This window comes from Lithobates pipiens, unplaced genomic scaffold (assembly GCF_037356315.1).
Source record: "Lithobates pipiens isolate NorthernLeopardFrog02 unplaced genomic scaffold, aLitPip1_a1.2 Scaffold_8, whole genome shotgun sequence".
Taxonomy (NCBI): Eukaryota; Metazoa; Chordata; class Amphibia; order Anura; family Ranidae; genus Lithobates; species Lithobates pipiens.
Genome location: NW_027507903.1, coordinates 5,427,630 through 5,445,576, shown reverse-complemented (window position 1 = coordinate 5,445,576; position 17,947 = coordinate 5,427,630). Strand labels below are relative to the sequence as shown.

At 45.1% G+C, this 17,947-nt stretch overlaps 1 protein-coding gene across 1 annotated transcript in view; it reads right to left on the bottom strand.

The window, feature by feature from the left end:
• LOC143964481 (integrin alpha-11-like) overlaps window positions 1-17,947 on the bottom strand; it is a 268,377-nt gene that overhangs the window by 128,792 nt on the left and 121,638 nt on the right. Inside the window, exons 3-5 of the mRNA XM_077474255.1 lie at window positions 7,361-7,470; window positions 3,468-3,559; window positions 3,026-3,140 (exon numbers count right to left, since the gene is read on the bottom strand). Coding sequence (XP_077330381.1) covers window positions 3,026-3,140; window positions 3,468-3,559; window positions 7,361-7,470 — 317 coding nt within the window. The remainder of the gene's footprint in view (window positions 1-3,025; window positions 3,141-3,467; window positions 3,560-7,360; window positions 7,471-17,947) is intronic.

The following is a 17,947-nucleotide window of genomic DNA, read 5'->3' as shown; positions in this document are numbered from 1 at the left end:
AGTAGGGAACCGGGAAATGAAGCCGAAAGGCTCCATTTCCTGATTCCCATACCCAAGATGGCGGCGGCAGGACCCGACAGGCGACCTAGAGATCGGCTTCGGGTGCCGACATCGCGGGCGCGCTGGACAGGTAAGTGTCACTATTTTAAAAGTCAGCAGCTGCAGTATTTGTAGCTGCTGGCTTTTAAAAAAAAAAAAAAAACGCGGAGTCCCGGTGGACTCCCGCTTTAATTGTAGTCGCCAGGTGCCTACGATTAAACCTCACAAAGGACAAAACGCATCTGAGGAGTTCTCTACAAGTGGAGAACAAGAGCTGAAGCCATCTTTTACCCATCTTATTCATATTTTTGCAACAGGGAGTCTGTGTCTGTGCACAGACGGTCGCCATTTTGTTGAAGTCTACTAAAGATTATAGCTGGACATTTTACGATTAAGCCTCAAAAAGGACAAAACGCATCTGAGGATTTCTTTACAAGTGGAGAACAAGAGCTGAAGCCATCTTTTACCCATCTTATTCATATTTTTGCAACAGGGAGTCGGTGTCTGTGTGTAGATGGTCGCCATTTTGTTGAAGTCTACTAAAGAATATAGTTGGACATTTTATGATTAAGCCTCAAAAAGGAAGTTTCATTTATCTGTGGACATAGAGCAACGCTATAAGAACTATGCTATCTGCCCATTAGTGCTGCACATTAATTGTGTATTGCTGTTCTATGTTCCAGTTAGTGGAGGTCTTGGTCAGTCTGTTCAATGCAGTATTTGGGTAGCTTATCCTGTGCCCTCAGCATTTCCTCAATAAGGGTCCTCCTGATAAAACTTGATAGACATTCGGTGCATCAAGTGTGTTTATGAACTAAGCTTATGGATATTTTGAACAGAAACAATTGAAACCTGAAAAGCCTTGCAACACCATTCCAAGCAAGAGTACCTCGCTCCCCTTGGTCCTTAGGTGGAGGGCCGCTGGTGTTATAACTCACACATCCAGCGGTATTGATACCAGGTATGCGGGATGCCACTATCCCAACCCGACCCACGTGAAGTGTGTTATACAGCCTCGGTCAGCTCTACTCCACTGACCACACCCCACAGACGAATTTCGCCCTGCCAACCGGGGCTTAGTCATAGAAACAACTGAAAGTTAAAGTATTTAAGTAAAGGGGGTTGATTTAATAAAGGCAAATCAAGTGTTCACTTTGCAAGGGAAATTGTACTTTGCAAGGGGAATTGCCCTATAGCTTAGTGAATGAGGGTAAGTTCTGCTGACTTCCATCATCCAATCACATGCAAGCAAACATGCTGTTTTTTTTCCTTGCTCGTGATTGGGTATTGTTTGCAAAGTATATTTTCACCACATTCACTGAGCTCCTGGGCAAATTGCCTTTCAAAATGCAACTTGTCGTGCTAAGTGAACAGCCCAATTGCCTTTAGTAAATCAACCTCAGTAGCTCAATATGTGTACTCACAGAACATACAACCATGTTGTGGAAATTTCATGAAGGTGTACTTAAAGCGGAGGTCCACCCTAAAGTGGACCTTCCGCTCATTGGAATCCTCCCCCCCTCCGGCGCCACAATTGGCACCTTTCAGGGGGGAGGGGGGTGCATTTACCTGTACAGTACAGGTATCTGCACCCACTTCCGGCATAGATTCTGCAGAAAGGAACGCCCCTTTCCGCAGAATCTACGCCCCTTTTCCGAAAGTCCCCCGCTGCCTGCTGGGAAACACACGGATCCCAGAGACAGCGGGGACCATCCTTATTGCACAGCGCAACTCGCGCATGCGCAGTAGGGAACCGGGAAATGAAGCCGAAAGGCTCCACTTCCTGATTCCCATAACCAAGATGGCGGCGGCAGCACCCGAGAGACGATCGAGAGATCGGCTTCGGGTGCCGACATCGCGGGCGCGCTGGGCAGGTAAGTGTCCATATTTTAAAAGTCAGCAGCTGCAGTATTTGTAGCTGCTGGCTTTTAAAAAAAAAAAAATGGCGGAACTCCCGGCGGACTCCCGCTTTAATATGTATTGTCACAGTGTCTCCCAGTGTTAGTTCTCCCGCAACCCGCTCTAAAGAGTTGACTGGGGCAGACTGACGCTGGTTGAGATCCGTTTGGTAGTGGAAAACTTCCTGAAGTTGGAGATAAGTGTTTGCAGAGAGTGTGGATATGTCCACCAGGGAAGGGCCCCTGTGCGATGCCCAGAACGATCGTCTGGGGGGGATGTGTTCGCTCTGCAAAGGCATTATTGGTTTAGCGGATGTGCGCTTGTGTCACCCCTGTATGCCTGATCAACATATTTGGGGTGCCATGGCGGATGATCTCCCATCAGCAGGAACAGTAGTATAGTCCGGGTATGCATTGTTCTCTGAACAAAGCAGAATAAGGACTCACGAAAAACGTTAAAAACTAGAGCTGTTGAGTTGTCATGGTCAAGGAGAGCATCCATGTTTGTTAGCCATGCGGCTTCCTTTGTTTAGTTGAAGAGCATGGCTTACAGGTAAAACATACACACTGTCCCTGCCCAGACACGCCCATAAGACTCCCCTAGCCATTGGTTGTTGTATAACCCATCCTGTTGGAAGGCTTTCCTGTGTTGACATATCATGTGAGGTCATATCCTGTGAGGTCATATCCCGTGAGGTCATATCCCGTGAGGTCATATCCCGTGAGGTCATATCCCGTGAGGTCATATCCCGTGAGGTCATATCCCGTGAGGTCATATCCCGTGAGGTCATATCCCATGGAGGAAGCGATTGGCTATTGGGATCAGGACTTCCTGTTTGTGATTGTTTTTGTTGTCTTTGAATAAAAGAGCCAGTGCGGTGCTCGACGGGCAGTCGTGCTGAGATGAGGTCATGTCTGTTTATGTTGGAGATATGCAGGATATAGAGTGATAGGTAAGATGGACTATACCATTAGACGAAATGGGGCGCTTTTTAGCGCTAAAGAGTATGGTGGGTTTTTCCACGACAAACCATCATTTCCATTTCATTCAAACTATATACCGAATTGCATGCATATGATTGCCTTACTTTGCAGTGCAGGGGCCACAATTCTTGAGAATCGGAAGTTGGCGTTGACTCTGGAGCACATCCCAGTTGTATAATAGGAGCTTCCACACTCATGAGACCACAATGGACTGCAGGCCTAAAACATGGCAACACTGTTAGCAGACATCATAAGGTACACCATCTACAGTAAATATTGATTAATAATAATTAGCAGGCAAGTTAACATTGCAGAAAAAAAGCCCAGGCAGGATGCGTTCAAGGTTGAAGCAAGACAAAACAATTAGCAGAAACAGCCTTGAATATGGGTCACACGTCATGCTGCAAAGATGATGGGGGGGGGCTGAAGGACAGTATCTGCCGCAAATTATCAGCTACAGATGCTGTAAGCATAGAAAGATTCAGGCAGGGGATATAGTAGAATGGGGCCATATAGAGTGGCCTCAGAATATAGGATATTTCTTACCACAAAGCTATTATCTTTAGGATTGGTGACTAAGCTCATTCCCAACCGCATGTTATCCTTTCGTTCCGACACGTTGGACAGCGTCACCCTGCCTGAGAGACCTCCAGTTACCAGAGTAACAGACCTCTGAGACCTCCATAGAGACCTGAGAAACCTCTGAGTTACCACACAGACCTTAGACAACTATACTGCCACATAGACCTAAGCATTGTTACAGGTAGGGCTCGCCAATCACATCTAGGCAAGCATAGCACTTCTACTGGCATTGTTAATTATAGGTGGACCAAATAGTCTCTGTCCATGCAGCCAATGTTGGAAATGTACAACCTGTAGATCAGGTCTGTTGTTTGTAGAGTTTACAGGTTACTGGATACAGAATCGATTCCGTTGGGGAGTATCGGGAACTTTATCCATTTAGGCAGCACAGAAGATTGGTAAAATAGCAATTACATCTATGGAGAGATTATTTGCGCCAATGGCCTCAGTCGTGGGAATCTGAGGTGTCTAAACTTTATCTTTGGGTAACACCAAAGATTTTATTACAAAGAAGAATGGAAAGTACATTTTTGGAGCTTATTGGATGCCATTTTCATAATCAAATGTGCAAATTCAAGCCACTGCAGCTTTTCTCAAAAGACTTACTGACATTTTCTGACATCCTACATGCAAAGCTAACAAGTCAATTAGTTGGGCAATAGACATGAAGAGGTATGGATATGTCCAGGTATAGATATTTTTACATAGTTCTATTCATCCAGGTTGGACCGATGTAATTATGCGAATACCGAACCTGTGGGATCCCTGTAGAAGCTGGAAATCACTGTTGTAGACACTGCTACTACAATGATCTCTACTAGCTTTTGTGTCCCGTGCCAAGTGGCTGCACTGCTGCATTGCGAACACGCCTGTTTCGGCAAGGGCACCATTCAAAAAATGCTTAGCATTTTCTGAATGAATGCAAAGCCATCTGTTATTAGACGAGGTGGAGAGTATGATGTCACCTCTGCACCTCAATCAATTACAGAACACTTTGCACTTACCTTACCAACCTTATCCACCTTACCAACCGCTCAGTGTCTGCCAACCCTCTCCTCCAATCCCTACACTGGTTCCCAATCACTCATCGAATTAAATTCAAAATACTAACCACAACATACAAAGCCATTCACAACTCTGTCCCGAGCTTCTTCACCAATCTTGTCTCCAAATATCACCCAAATCATCCTCTCTGCTCTTCTCAAGACCTCCTACTCTCAATCTCTCTCGTCTCCTCCTCCCATGCTCATCTCCAGGATTTCTCCAGAGCCTCTCCCATTCTCTGGAACTCGCTACCTCCAACGGTCCGGCTATCCCCTACTCTTGCTACCTTCAGGCGATCCCTGAAAACTCATCTCTTCAGGGAAGCCTATCACGTCTCCAACTAATCTCCTACCACTTCCATCAGCTCATTCCCGACAGTTATAACCTTTTGTACCACCTGCTCCACCCTATTCGATTGTAAGCTCCTCTGAGCAGGGCCCTCTTAATTCTCTTGTATTTTATTGTATTATAACTGTATTGTCTCCTTTTTATATTGTAAAGCACTGTGTAAATTGTTGGCGCTATACATTATATATATATATATATATATATATATATATATATATATATATATAATAATTCATTGAGAAATTTGTAACAATGCCTACTACGAATTGCCACTTGCCAATTGTTTAAGGAATAATTCCAGGTATGGTAATTTTTGCATAGTTACAATGGTCCAGCTTAGACAATGTAACTATGTACATACCATACCTGCTTCGGCTTCAACACACAATAACGGCTAGTTTACACTTGCTTCAAAACAAGGCTTCGGACAGGTTTTGTTAAAGTTCTCAGTAGCTATTTCAACTACTGTGTTTTTATACTTATATACTCACCCGTGTAGCGTGTATTATTTTTGTCCTTTATTTTTTTTGTTGTTATTAGAAAAAACAGCTCGCTTCAATTCGGCCCCTGAAGAAGGAATTACGTATTTACATCTATGTTCCCGAAACATGTTGGGATTATTGTGATTACACACTGATCTCGTTTTGAGATCACCCGTGTGTTCCAGAATCTAGCTGCTCGAATGTGATTTAATTGTTTTTTAGTGTTTATACCTGTCTATCAAACTTATTTTCATTCGTACCCAATAAATTTTGTACTTTTTTTTTACACAATGTTACTTCTTTAAATTCTGGTTTACCTCCTTCGCCCGTACAATCCTTGGGGCACCTCTCTTTGCAATTTCTTCTGAAATTGGGATGTGGCAAAGGTTTCCAGTGTAAGCCCTTGTACACACAGTCGGATATTCTGATGGACAATGTCCGATAGGACCGTGTTGTCGGATAATCCGACTGTGTTGGGGCTCCATCGGACTGTTTCCGTCGGAGTATCTGACGGACCAAGTTTTCCAACTTGTCTATAAAATTTTCTGACAACATGCTCCGTTCGGACTGTGTCCGATCATGTGTAGAGAATTCCGATCGGACAAGGTGCCACGCATGCTCAGATCAAATTCCTAGACCAAAGCTATTGGCTACTAGTCTGAACGTAGTCCCGTCGTAACGAAATAAAGTCATCACGTTTCATTCATTCAAAGTACAATCGGATTTTCCGACAACTTTGTCAGACTGTGTGTATGCAACAGTTTCGGACAAAATCGGTCAGACAAAATCCGTCAGACAAAATCCAACGGATTTGGTTGTCGAAATGTCCGACCGTGTGTACAAGGGCTTACACTTATCGGTGGTTTCCCTCCATATTCTTTTTCCAAAGGTATGGTAGTTACATTGGTCTAAGCTGGACCAATATATAGTTGTGAACTAATCCAAGGTGGACCAGTGTAACTATGTAAAAATATCCATACCTGGACCGCCTGGATATCATCTTTAAGCTCGTAAAACAGTAAATCCTAAGCCCTTGTACACACGGTCGGAGATTCCGACAACCAAATCCGACGGATCTTGTCCGAAACTGTTGCATACACACGGTCGGACAAAGTTGTCGGAAAATCCGATCGTTCAGAACGTGATGACGTTATTTCGTTACGATGGGACTACGTTCAGGCTAGTAGCCAATAGCTTTGATGTAGGAGTTTGATCTGAGCATGCGTGGCACTTTGTCCGATCGGAATTCTCTACACATGATCGGAGTATGTCCGATCGGAGCAGTTTGACGGAAAAAATATTTCCAGCAAGTTGGAAAATTTGGTGCGACGGATATTCTGATGGAAACAGTCCGATGCACACCACACACAGTCGGAATATCCGTCAAAACGGTCCGATAGGACACATTCCGACGGATTCTCTGACCGTGTGTACAAGGGCTAATAGTTCTCAGAAATATGTAAGTCTATTTCTGCTGCCAACTTTCATATAGAGGTAAGTATGATGAGGCTTGATGCGGTTTTAAATCGATCTGACCCAACGTTTGTATTGGAGGGTGACTTCTAATCAAACTCCAACAATAACTGGATATTTATCTATCAGGGCTAACTCATGTTGTTGGAGGTTGACGGTTTGGACCTTAATAGTTACTTTTACTGACAGTAACTTGTGCAATCTGAACATGTATCTCATAAAGCATCTACACAAAATATTGCTTGTCTAAGTTCTATAGCAGTGATGGCGAACCTCGGCACCCCAGACGTTTGGGAACTACATTTCCCATGGTGCTCATGCACTCTGCAGTGTAGTGTAAACATCATGGGAAATGTAGTTCCAAAACATCTGGGGTGCCGAGGTTCACCATCACTGTTCTACAGTATATGGGCAGCTGGAGTATGTTTGATATATTGTAGGCTTGTAAAATAAACCTAGCGCATATACATAGTATATAAGCTTCCAGTGAAGGCAAGGACCGTCACCTACCAATTCCAAGCTTGGTACAGTCATTTGTTGTGTCGTTGGTGATGGAACATCTATATATGTCACCTGTCTTCTGCGCTCCATTCTGATCGAAGGGGGCTCCAACCACCAACCTGTAAAAAAGGGATAGTTTCATAGTTAGTAAGGTTGAATAAAGACACTAGTCCATCCAGTTCAACCTGAGTGAGTGTCTACAATTGTCCCTATCCCTGTACATTGCACACTCACATCGGTCCCTACCCTCAAGGAGCCCACAATCCAAGGTCCCCATTCATATGTTAGGGCCAATTTTTGGACAGAAGCCAATTAACCTACCTACATGTCTTTGGAGTGTGGGAGGAAACTGGAGTACCCGGAGGAAACCCACACAGGGACAAGGAGAACATCCAAACTCCAGGCAGGTAATGTCGTGGTTGGGATTTGAACCAGTGACCCTTTTTACTGCTAGGTGAGAGTGCTAACCACTACACCACTGTGCTGCCCATATACAATAACATAACCTAACATAACATAAGATTACAAATACAAACATAGTATTCAGGAGTAGGGATGAGCCAAACAACCCCCCCGCCTCCAATTCGGTTCCCACCAGAACATGCGAACAGGAAAAAAATGTGTTTGAACATGCGAACACCGTTAAAGTCTATGGAACACGAACATGAATAATCAAAAGTGCTAATTTTAAAGGCTTATATGCATGGTATTGTCATAAAAAGTATTCGGGGACCTGGGTCCTGCCCCAGGGGACATGTATCAATGCAAAAAAAAGTTTTAAAAACTCACGTTTTTTTCGGGAGCAGTGATTTTAAAAATGCTTAAAGTGAAACAATAAAAGTGTAATATTCCTTTAAATTTCATACCTGGGGGGGTGTCTATAGTATGCCTGTAAAGGGGCGCATGTTTCCTGTGTTTAGAACAGTCTGACAGCAAAATCACATTTCTAAAGGAAAAAAAGTCATTTAAAACTACTCACGGCTATAATGAATTGTCGGTCCCGGCAATACACATAAAAGTTCATTGATAAAAATGGCATGGGGATTTCCCTACAGGGGAACCCCGAAGCAAAAACCCCCAAAAAATGGCGTGGGGGTCCCCCTCAAAATCCATACCAGACCCTTCAGTGTCAGAAGAATCAAGGCCATCACACGGCTGACTTCCTGACTTCCACAGAGGCAGATCGCGCGGATGGCGCAGAGAAGAAGCCGGAGCAAGATGCGGGACGAGAAGAGCGGAGGAAGAAGAAGATGATGAAGAAGAAGATGGAGAAGAAGAAGTTGGAGAAACAAGAAGAACAGAAGATGAAAGAAGAAGAATTTAATAAAGGACTTGTCAAAAACTGTCTCTTGTCTTTTTTAACCTTTTTGTCACTTTTTTTGTGAAATGGTAGGGGTACATTTGTACCCCATTACCAATTCACACGGGGGCAGGATCTGGGGGTCCCCTTGTTCAAGGGGGCTTCCAGATTCCGATAAGCCCCCCACCCGCAGACCCCCACAACCACCGGGCAAGCGTTGTGGGTATGAGGCTCTTCTCCCCATCAACATGGGGATAAGTTGCTTTGAGGGGCTACCTCAAAGCACCCTCCCAATGTTGAGCACATGTGGCCTGGTATGGTTCAGGAGGGAGGCCCTCTCACCCCCACCCTCTTTTCCTGTGGCCTGCCAGGTTGCCTGCTCAGATAAGGGTCTGGTATGGATTTTTGGGGGGACCTCACCCCATTTTTTTTTTTATTTTGGTTTGGGGTTCCCCTGTGGGGAAATCCCCATGCCGTTTTTAATCAATGAACTTTTATGTGTATTGGGGACCGACAATTCATTACAGCCGCAAATAGTTTTAAATGACTTTTTTTCCTTTAGAAATGTAATTTTGCTGTCAGACAGTTCTAAACACGGGAAACATGCGCCCCTTTACAGGCATATTATAGACACCCCCCAGGTACAAAATTTAAAGGAATATTACACTTTTATTGTTTCACTTTAAAGGGGTTGTAAAGGTTTGTTTTTTATTTTCTAAATAGGTTCCTATAAGCTAGTGCATTGTTGGTTCACTTACCTTTTCCTTCGATTTCCCTTATAAATGTTTTTTTTCTTTGTTTTCTTTGTCTGAATTTCTCACTTCCTGTTCCTCCTCAGTAAGCTGTTCAGTAAGCTGTTCTGGCTGACTAACCACCACTCAGATGATGGTGAGAAGTTTACTGAGGAGAAACAGGAAGTGAGATATTCAGACAAAGAAAAAAACCTTTAGAAGGGAAATCGAAGGAAAAGGTAAGTGAACCAACAATGCACTAGCTTAGAGGAACCTATTTAGAAAATAAAAAACGAACCTTTACAACCCCCTTAAGCATTATTAAAATCACTGCTCCCGAAAAAACATCAGTTTTTAAAACTTTTTGTTTGTGAAGTCCTGGGGCAGGACCCGCGTCCCCAAACACGTTTTATGACAATACCATGCATATTAGCCTTTAAAATTATCACTTTTGATTCCTCCCATAGACTTTTAAAGGGTGTTCCGAGGCTTTCAAATTTGCCACGAACACCTAAAATTGTTCGCTGTACGGCAAACTGGCGAACAGCCAATGTTCGAACATGAGTTTGACTCGAACATAAATCTCATTCCTATTCAGGAGGTTATTCAGGAGGTCTTTTCATTTAGTGCATCCTGTTAATGTAGGACGTTTCAATGTTAGCGTGATTGTCGTTTTGTAAAAATTTTATTGTGTGTTACATACATTTTATTGTCAAAAGTATTGGGACATTTACACACACATGAACTTTAATGGCATCTCAGTCTTAGTCTGTAGGGTTAAATATTGAGTTGATCCACCCTTTGCAGCTATAACAGCTTCAACTCTTCATGGAAGGCTGTCCACAAGGTTTAGGAGTTTGAACATTCTTCCAGAAGCGCATTTGTGAGATCAGGCACTGATGTTGGACGAGAATGCCTGGCTCGCAGTCTCCGCTCAAATTCGTCCCACAGTGGTTCTATCTGGTTGAGGTCAGGACTCTGTGCAGGCCGGCCAAGTTCCTCCACCCCAAACTTGCTCATCCATGTCTTTATGGACCTTGCTTTGTGCACTGGTGCGCACACATGTTGGAACAGGAAGGGGCCGTCCCCGAATTGTTCCCACAAAGTTGGAAGCATGAAATTGTCCAAAATGTCTTGGTATGCTGACACCTTAAGTGTTTCCTTCACTGGAACTAAGGGGTCAAGCCCTGAAAAACAACCCCCCCACACTATAATCCCCCCTCCACCAAATGATTTGGACCAGTGCACAAAGAAAGGTCCATATGGACATGGTTAAGCGAGTTTGGGGTGGATGAACTTGACTGTCCTGATCTCAACCTGATAGAACACCTTTGGGATGAAATAGAACTGAGACTGTGAGCCAGGCCTTCTTTTCCAACATCAGGGCCTGACAAATGCGCTTCTGGAAGAATGGTCAAACATTCCCATAGACACATCTCCTAAACCTTGTGGACGGCCTTCCCAGAGGAGTTGAAGCTGTTATAGCTGCAAATGGTGGGCCAACTCAATATTGAACCCTACGGACTAAGACTGGGATGCCATTAAATGTCATGTGTGTGTAAAGGCAGGTGTACCAATACTTTTGACAATATAGTATATGAAGTACATTCACAGTATATTAAGAAAAAAAATCAGTCTATAATAAAAACTGACATTTAGTGTTGGGTAGACACAAGTCTCTCATAAAAATGTAAGACTTTGATGGAAACAATTTGGATCTATTTTACTCATTCCAAGTTGGCATAGTTACTGAGCATCTGGATCTTATAGATTTGGAAATAAGCGTTAATAGCCAATTGAGATAGTTTCCATCTTGCCAACTACCCAGTCTATCCTCCGTATCCATTCACTGCTTCCTATATTAAAGAGCAGTGGAAGAGTTGGCATTTGGTCCAGTGCAGTAGTCTCCAAACTGCGTTCCAGGGGCCAAATGCAGGCCCCTTGTTTGCTTTTATCTGGCCCTTGGGGTACTATTTTCATCAATTGATACCAAAGATGGGCCAAATCCCCCCCCCCCCCCACTGACAACAATGAAGTGGCAGCATTGCTCCCAGTGTCACTAACAATGAGGCCCAATGAGCTGGCACTTTATCTGGCCCTTGGGGTACTATTTTCATGGGGTACGATGAGCTGGCCCTTTATCTGGCCCTTGGGGTACTATTTTCATCAATTGATACCAAAGATGGGCCAAACCCCCCCCCCCCCCCCACTGACAACAATGAAGTGGCAGAATTGCTCCCAGTGACACTAACAATGAGGCCCAATGACACCAATGATGGGGCACGACTCCCCCCACTGACACCAAAGATGGGCACTATTCCTTCCACTGACACCAACGATGGGCACTATTCCTTCCACTGACACCAACGATGGGCACTATTCCTTCCACTGACACCAATGATGGGCACTATTCCTTCCACTGACACCAATGATGGGCACTATTCCTTCCACTGACATGGTGGGGCACTATTCCTTCCACTGACACCAATGATGGGCACTATTCCTTCCAGTGGCGTAACTAGAACCTTCAGGGCCCCGATGCAAGAAACCATGAAGGGCCCCCCTGACAGGGCCCTTTACTCCGAGTTTGGTGGCGGAACAACAGAACCCGGTTGCAAGTGGGTGGCTACATGTAAAGGAACCAATTTCTCCATTTGCCGCCGCTTTTCCACCTCTCCCTTCCACAGGCATTCAGCGGCTGCAAGAGGAAAATGGAGAGACGGGTTCCTCTATGTCGGTGTTTCTCAAGCTTTTTCCAGTCAGGGCACCCTTTAAATACATCCCTAGGTGAATGGGGCTGCACTGCAACCACCCTGCAACTGTGTGAATTGCATGCAGTTGCAGCATAGTGATGATGCATTTAAGGGGTTGTAAACCCTCAGTGCATTCTATGCATTAAGGTGAAAAAACACCTGGCAGTCACCGGAACCCCAGCCCCCACCTTTTTACTTACCTGAGCCCTGGAACTTCACCAGGTGGAGATGCGCTCTTCCTTTGCCCGGGGTTCTCGGCTCCTGATTGGATAGATTGATAGCAGCTCAACCACTGGCTCCCACTGCTGTTAATAAAATCCAATGAGGCGGGCGGCGGGGGCGCCTGCAAGGTAACCCCCCCCCCCCGGGAGAGCGCTTCTCCTAGGGGGTTGTCTGATAAGAGGAGGAGCCACGAGAGCCACCGAGGGACCCCAGAATACAAGGTTCAGGGCCACTCTGTGCAAAACGAGCTGCACAGTGAAGGTAAGTATAACATGTTTGTTATTAAAAAAAAAAAAAAAAAAAGCAAAACCTTTACAATCACATTAAGGGATTAAAACAGGTGGTCAGGAGGCAACATATTGCCCCTTTACCAGCTGTCAAATGCCTCTGAAAAGCGATCTGAGCACAGATCGCTTTTCAGAGTAATAGCATTTTTTTTGCTGCTACTTTGAACAAGCAAGAAAAAAAAAACTGTTCTGATTGTACACATATGGAGTAGGGCTGGGGAAAAAAAATCGATTTGAATCTTGATTTGAGTTGAGAGGTCAAATCGATTAAAATTTTCAGCAAATAGTTTTTTTTTAGATATTTATTTTTTCACCAGGATCAGTGCTGACACCGCACCGGTCCTGAGGAGCTGCATGCAGGAGTTTTTAGGTGAGGCAGTGGCTTCGGCCTAGCCCGCGAGGCTGGACCTGCGGACTAGGACGAAGCCACGGCCTCACCTAAAAACTCCTGCCCGCAGCTCCACAGGACTGGCGCGGTGTCCATAAAAAAAAACTGGATTCGATTTGTGAATTGATTTTTTTTTTTGTAAATGACAACATTTTTTTTTTTTTAGAAAATCGCCCAGCTCTAATATGGGAAGGGGGGGCAGGATTAAACGCAGATACATAAAATGTGCATAAATACATCTAAACAGCGGTGGCTCGTGCTCAAAATTTTTGGGGGGCACAAAAATTTTTATAAACCAAATCATCAAATGCAGCCACTGTGCCCAAACGCTGCTACTGTGCCCAACAAACGCTGCCTCTGTGCCATCAAACGCTGTCATTGTGCCATCAAACGCTGTCACCGTGCCATCAAACGCTGTCACCGTGCCATCAAACGCTGCCACCATGCCCATTTAACGCTGCCATTGTGCCATTAAAGACTGCCACTGTGCCCATTTAACGCTGCCACTGTGCCATCAATTGCAGCCACTGTGCCATCAAAAGCTGTCACTGTGCCATCAAACACTGCCACTGTGCCATCAACTGCAGCCACTGTGCCCATTTAACGCTGCCACTGTGCCCTCAAACACTGCCACTGTGCCATCAATTGCAACCACTGTGCCAAACGCTGCCACTGTGCCCTCAAATGCTACAACTGTGCCATTAAACGCTGTGCCATTAAACGTGTGCCCCCCCTGCCCGCTCGCCATCTACACACATGCACATACACATACACGCACACATGCACATACACATGCACACACATACACGCATACATATACACACACACACACACACACACACACACAAATGCACACACACATAAAGTCTGTTCAAAAACGGCAGTGCTTTATCTTACCTCTTCCTGCCGGGTACTGCACTGTAGGGGGAGACAAAGAGCACACACTGCTTTCACTTTAGTTACAAGCAGTGTGATGGCTCTGAGCTCCCCGCACAGCGCACAGTGCCGATTACACTTCGGCTGAAGATCGGGGAGCTCGGTCACAGCCGCCCGCTCCTTCAGATATACAGGGGGGCCCTGAAGGCCCCCCTGCAGCACGGGGCCCGGTCGCCTTGGCGATCGCAGCGACCCCTATAATTCCGCCACTGATTCCTTCCACTGACACCAACGATGGGCACTATTCCTTCCACTGACATGGTGGGGCATTGCTTATTCCACTGATGTTGAGACCTTTTCTACTCCAAATGACCGCAGTCTGCCCCCCCCATGAGAACTAGCATCAAATGGTAGAGCTTTACAGGACACCGCCAATCGCTTTCTTTTTTTTTTAAGGGCCTTTCTTGCCCAATTTTATTAAAAGGAAGTTCAAAGTTCCAGATAATCAAAACAGGTTTCCCTCACAGGGGGTATTCAGTATTTCACTCTTGCAAAGAAATAGGCATTCAGCCTCCTGGCTTATACATACAACACTCCTGCTTTGGCCTTACCCTTTGTCTGCCTCTCACAAACAGTCTTCATACACACTCTGTGCACGTAATATGCAACCCCTTGCTGCTTTGGCTCCTACGTGGAGCCCTCCTGACTCCTGGCAGCGACCTCCTCTGTCTGCCGGGGTGAAGCCCAGAACCATGGTCAGGTCACTACTAAAAAGCCCAGCACACACCTGACCAATTACGGTGCTGGCTTTTCTGAATACCTGGACCCGGGGTTGGAGATTTTATTCCACCCGGATCTCTTAGCCCTTGTACACACGGTCGGACATTCCGACAACAAAATCCATCAGATTTTGTCCGAAATTAGTGTTGCATACACACGGTCGGACAAAGTTGCTGGAAAAAACGATCGTTCAGAACGCGATGACGTTATTTCGTTAAGACGGGACTACGTTCAGACTAGTAGCCAATAGCTTTGGTTTAGGAATTTGATCTGAGCATGCGTGGCACTTTGTCCGATCGGAATTCTCTACAAACGGATCATGTTGTCGGAAAATTTTATAGCCCAGCTCTAAATCTTTGTCGGTCGGATATTCCGACAGAAACAGTAGGGATGGAGCCCACACATGGTCGGATTATCCGACAACGCAGTCCAATCGGACATTTTCCGTCGGAATGTCCGACCGTGTGTACAAGGGCTTAGCCATCTCCATGCTCCAGGTCCCAAAAAAAGATGAGAAAACTAAAAACCCACTTTCCTCTGCATTACGCAAACCCCCTGGAGCTCCTCAACCGGCCTGGTTGAGAATTCTGGGTCAAAATCTCTTTCTAGACCTTAGCAGGGCAACTCTCTGCCACACCCCTCTTAAGTCTGAAGGACAGTAAGCTAGCCCTCCTGACTCCTGGCAGCGACCTCCCCTGTCTGCCGGGGTGAAGCCCAGAACCATGGTCAAGTCACTACTAAAAAGCCCAGCACACACCTGACCAATTACCGTGCTGGCTTTTCTGAATACCTGGACTCAGGGTTTGAGATTTTATTCCACCCGGATCTCTTAGCCCTTGTACACACGGTCGGAGAATCCGTCGGAATGTGTCCTATCGGACCGTGTTGTCGGATAATCCGACTGTGTGTGTGGTATGCATCGGACTGATTCCGTCGGAATATCCGTCTGACCCAATTTTCCAACATGTTGGAAATATTTTCCGACCAACTGGTTCGATCGGACATACTCCGATCATGTGTAGAGAATTTTGATCGGACCAAGTGCCACGCATGCTCAGATCAAATTCCTACATCAAAGCTATTGCCTACTAGTCCCATCGTAACGAATTACGTCATCACGTTCTGAATGATCGGATTTTTCGACAACTTAAGCCTCATACACACGATAGGACTTTGTACAAACTTTCCCTTGGATTTTTGTACAAAGGGCGTCGGCCCTGAACTTGTATTGCATACACACGGCAGGACTTTTTCAGCCAACTTTCACCAAATCATATGGTTTTTCTGCTCTTTACCGCCACCTTTGGTCAACTTCTATATTGTTATCTGATCTTTTGCATTGGTTCTGAGCATGCCTGTAGTTTGTACAAAAGTCCTATGGTTTTCTGTACACACGATCAGACTTTGCTCCATCGGACTTTTGTTGCCAGAAAGTTTGTCCGTTCGCACAGCCAACAAAAGTCCGATGAAAACCAAAAAAGTTTGTCCGATGGAGCGTACACACAGTCGGATGTTGCTCCAAAACAGCTCATTTGCATGTTTGTTGTCAAAAAGTCTGATCGTGTGTATGGGCCTTTAGTCCGACTGTGTGTATGCAACAGTTTCGGACAAGATCCGATGGATTTGGTTGGCAGAATGTCCGACTGTGTGTACAGGGGCTAAGACATCTCCAGGCTCCAGGTCCCAAAAAACAACAAGAAAACTAAAAACCCACTTTCCTCTGCATTAAGCAAACCTCCTGGAGCCCCTCAACCTGCCTGGTTGAGAATTCTGGGTCAAAATCTCTTTATAGACCTTGGCAGGGCAACTCTCTGCCACACCGCTCTTAAGTCTGAAGGACAGTAAGCTGGCCCTTTGTATAGAACGCATGGAGCCCTCTGGTCCAGTGGAAGGGATTAGGTGAATAGTGCTTTACACCATAGCCAAGGCTCTATTGGTATTTTTAAATTTCTCAGTAATTAAGCTTTCGATTCTGACAAAGATTTGGGCTGGATACAATTTCTACAGCAACAATGTCTTACAAAGCCGCCATACTGCAGGGGTCACATATCTTACCGAGTGTTGCTGAGAAGCAACTGATAAAGTCCTATGAGAATATATAAAAGAAAAACTACCAAAGCATCTTTAGCAGGGATATGATACTGTTTCCCAGATGACTGGGCTGCTTCCAAAAGGCTTAACAGACTCGTTTTCAGCCAAAGAGTTAGACATATTTGTGCGTCACTAATCTAAGCTGGATATGTCATGTCACATAAATTTATGGAAGCAAGGTTCAATATAAAATGAGGGAGTGAAATATATCACAAAGAACTAAATAAACATTGGTTAATGTGTCCCTTGGCCTACAACATAATCATGAGGTCAGATTTACTAAAGAGAGAATCATGGTGAAGTGCCGAAAAGTGCACCTGTGTACAGGGGCGGACTGACCATTGGGCCACTTGGGCACTGCCCGAGGGCCCCAAGCCACAAGGGGGCCCCATCAGGGTTGCCAGCCTCAGTAAAACCAGGGACAGTATGTCAAAATCAGTGTTTTTTTTGTACATCTGTCTCTGAAATGTCCCTTACCACCATTCTTTTGGTCTAAAAATCCTGAGATTATAGCTGCCCAAACTCTTCAGTACCTTCTTAGCCAATAGAAACATGTCTGTGTATACTGTGTGATTGTATACTGTGTGTGTGTATACTGTGTGGCCCTATAATCTTGGAATGCCTGGGGGCCCCATAATCTCCTATTGCCTGGGGCCCCATGAGTTGTCAGTCCACCCCTGCCTGTGTACACTTCAAACATCTGGCCAAGTGAAGAAGTAGCCCATTTATGTTGGGCATGAAGTGTTTGAAGGTGTTTGAAGGTGGGTTGACTTCACTTCAGCTTAAATGAACCAACTTTGGTCATACTAGCCCAGATAATATGTTTACCTTAAAGAAGGGCCATAAATATCAGTACTGCTTGAGAAATAGACAGGACTTTGAGATAATAGGACCCAAGGATGTGAGGGTGGCCCTCCACCATCACACAGTTTAAGACCACTTTTCATACCAACAGAAGTTGGCTACATATTTGATTCTGGCTGTGAAGCAAATGATAGCCAAAGCTTAGAAGAATCCCACAGTCATCTTGTCAAAGGCCATACGAACTCAATGTTAGTTATCAAGAAACTGTCTAGTATTCTTAAGGACACAACCAACCCAAATTTCTCAAAACATGTGAACCATGGCTTGCTTATGTCTTACCATCCTCAAACTCTTCTAGCCTGAG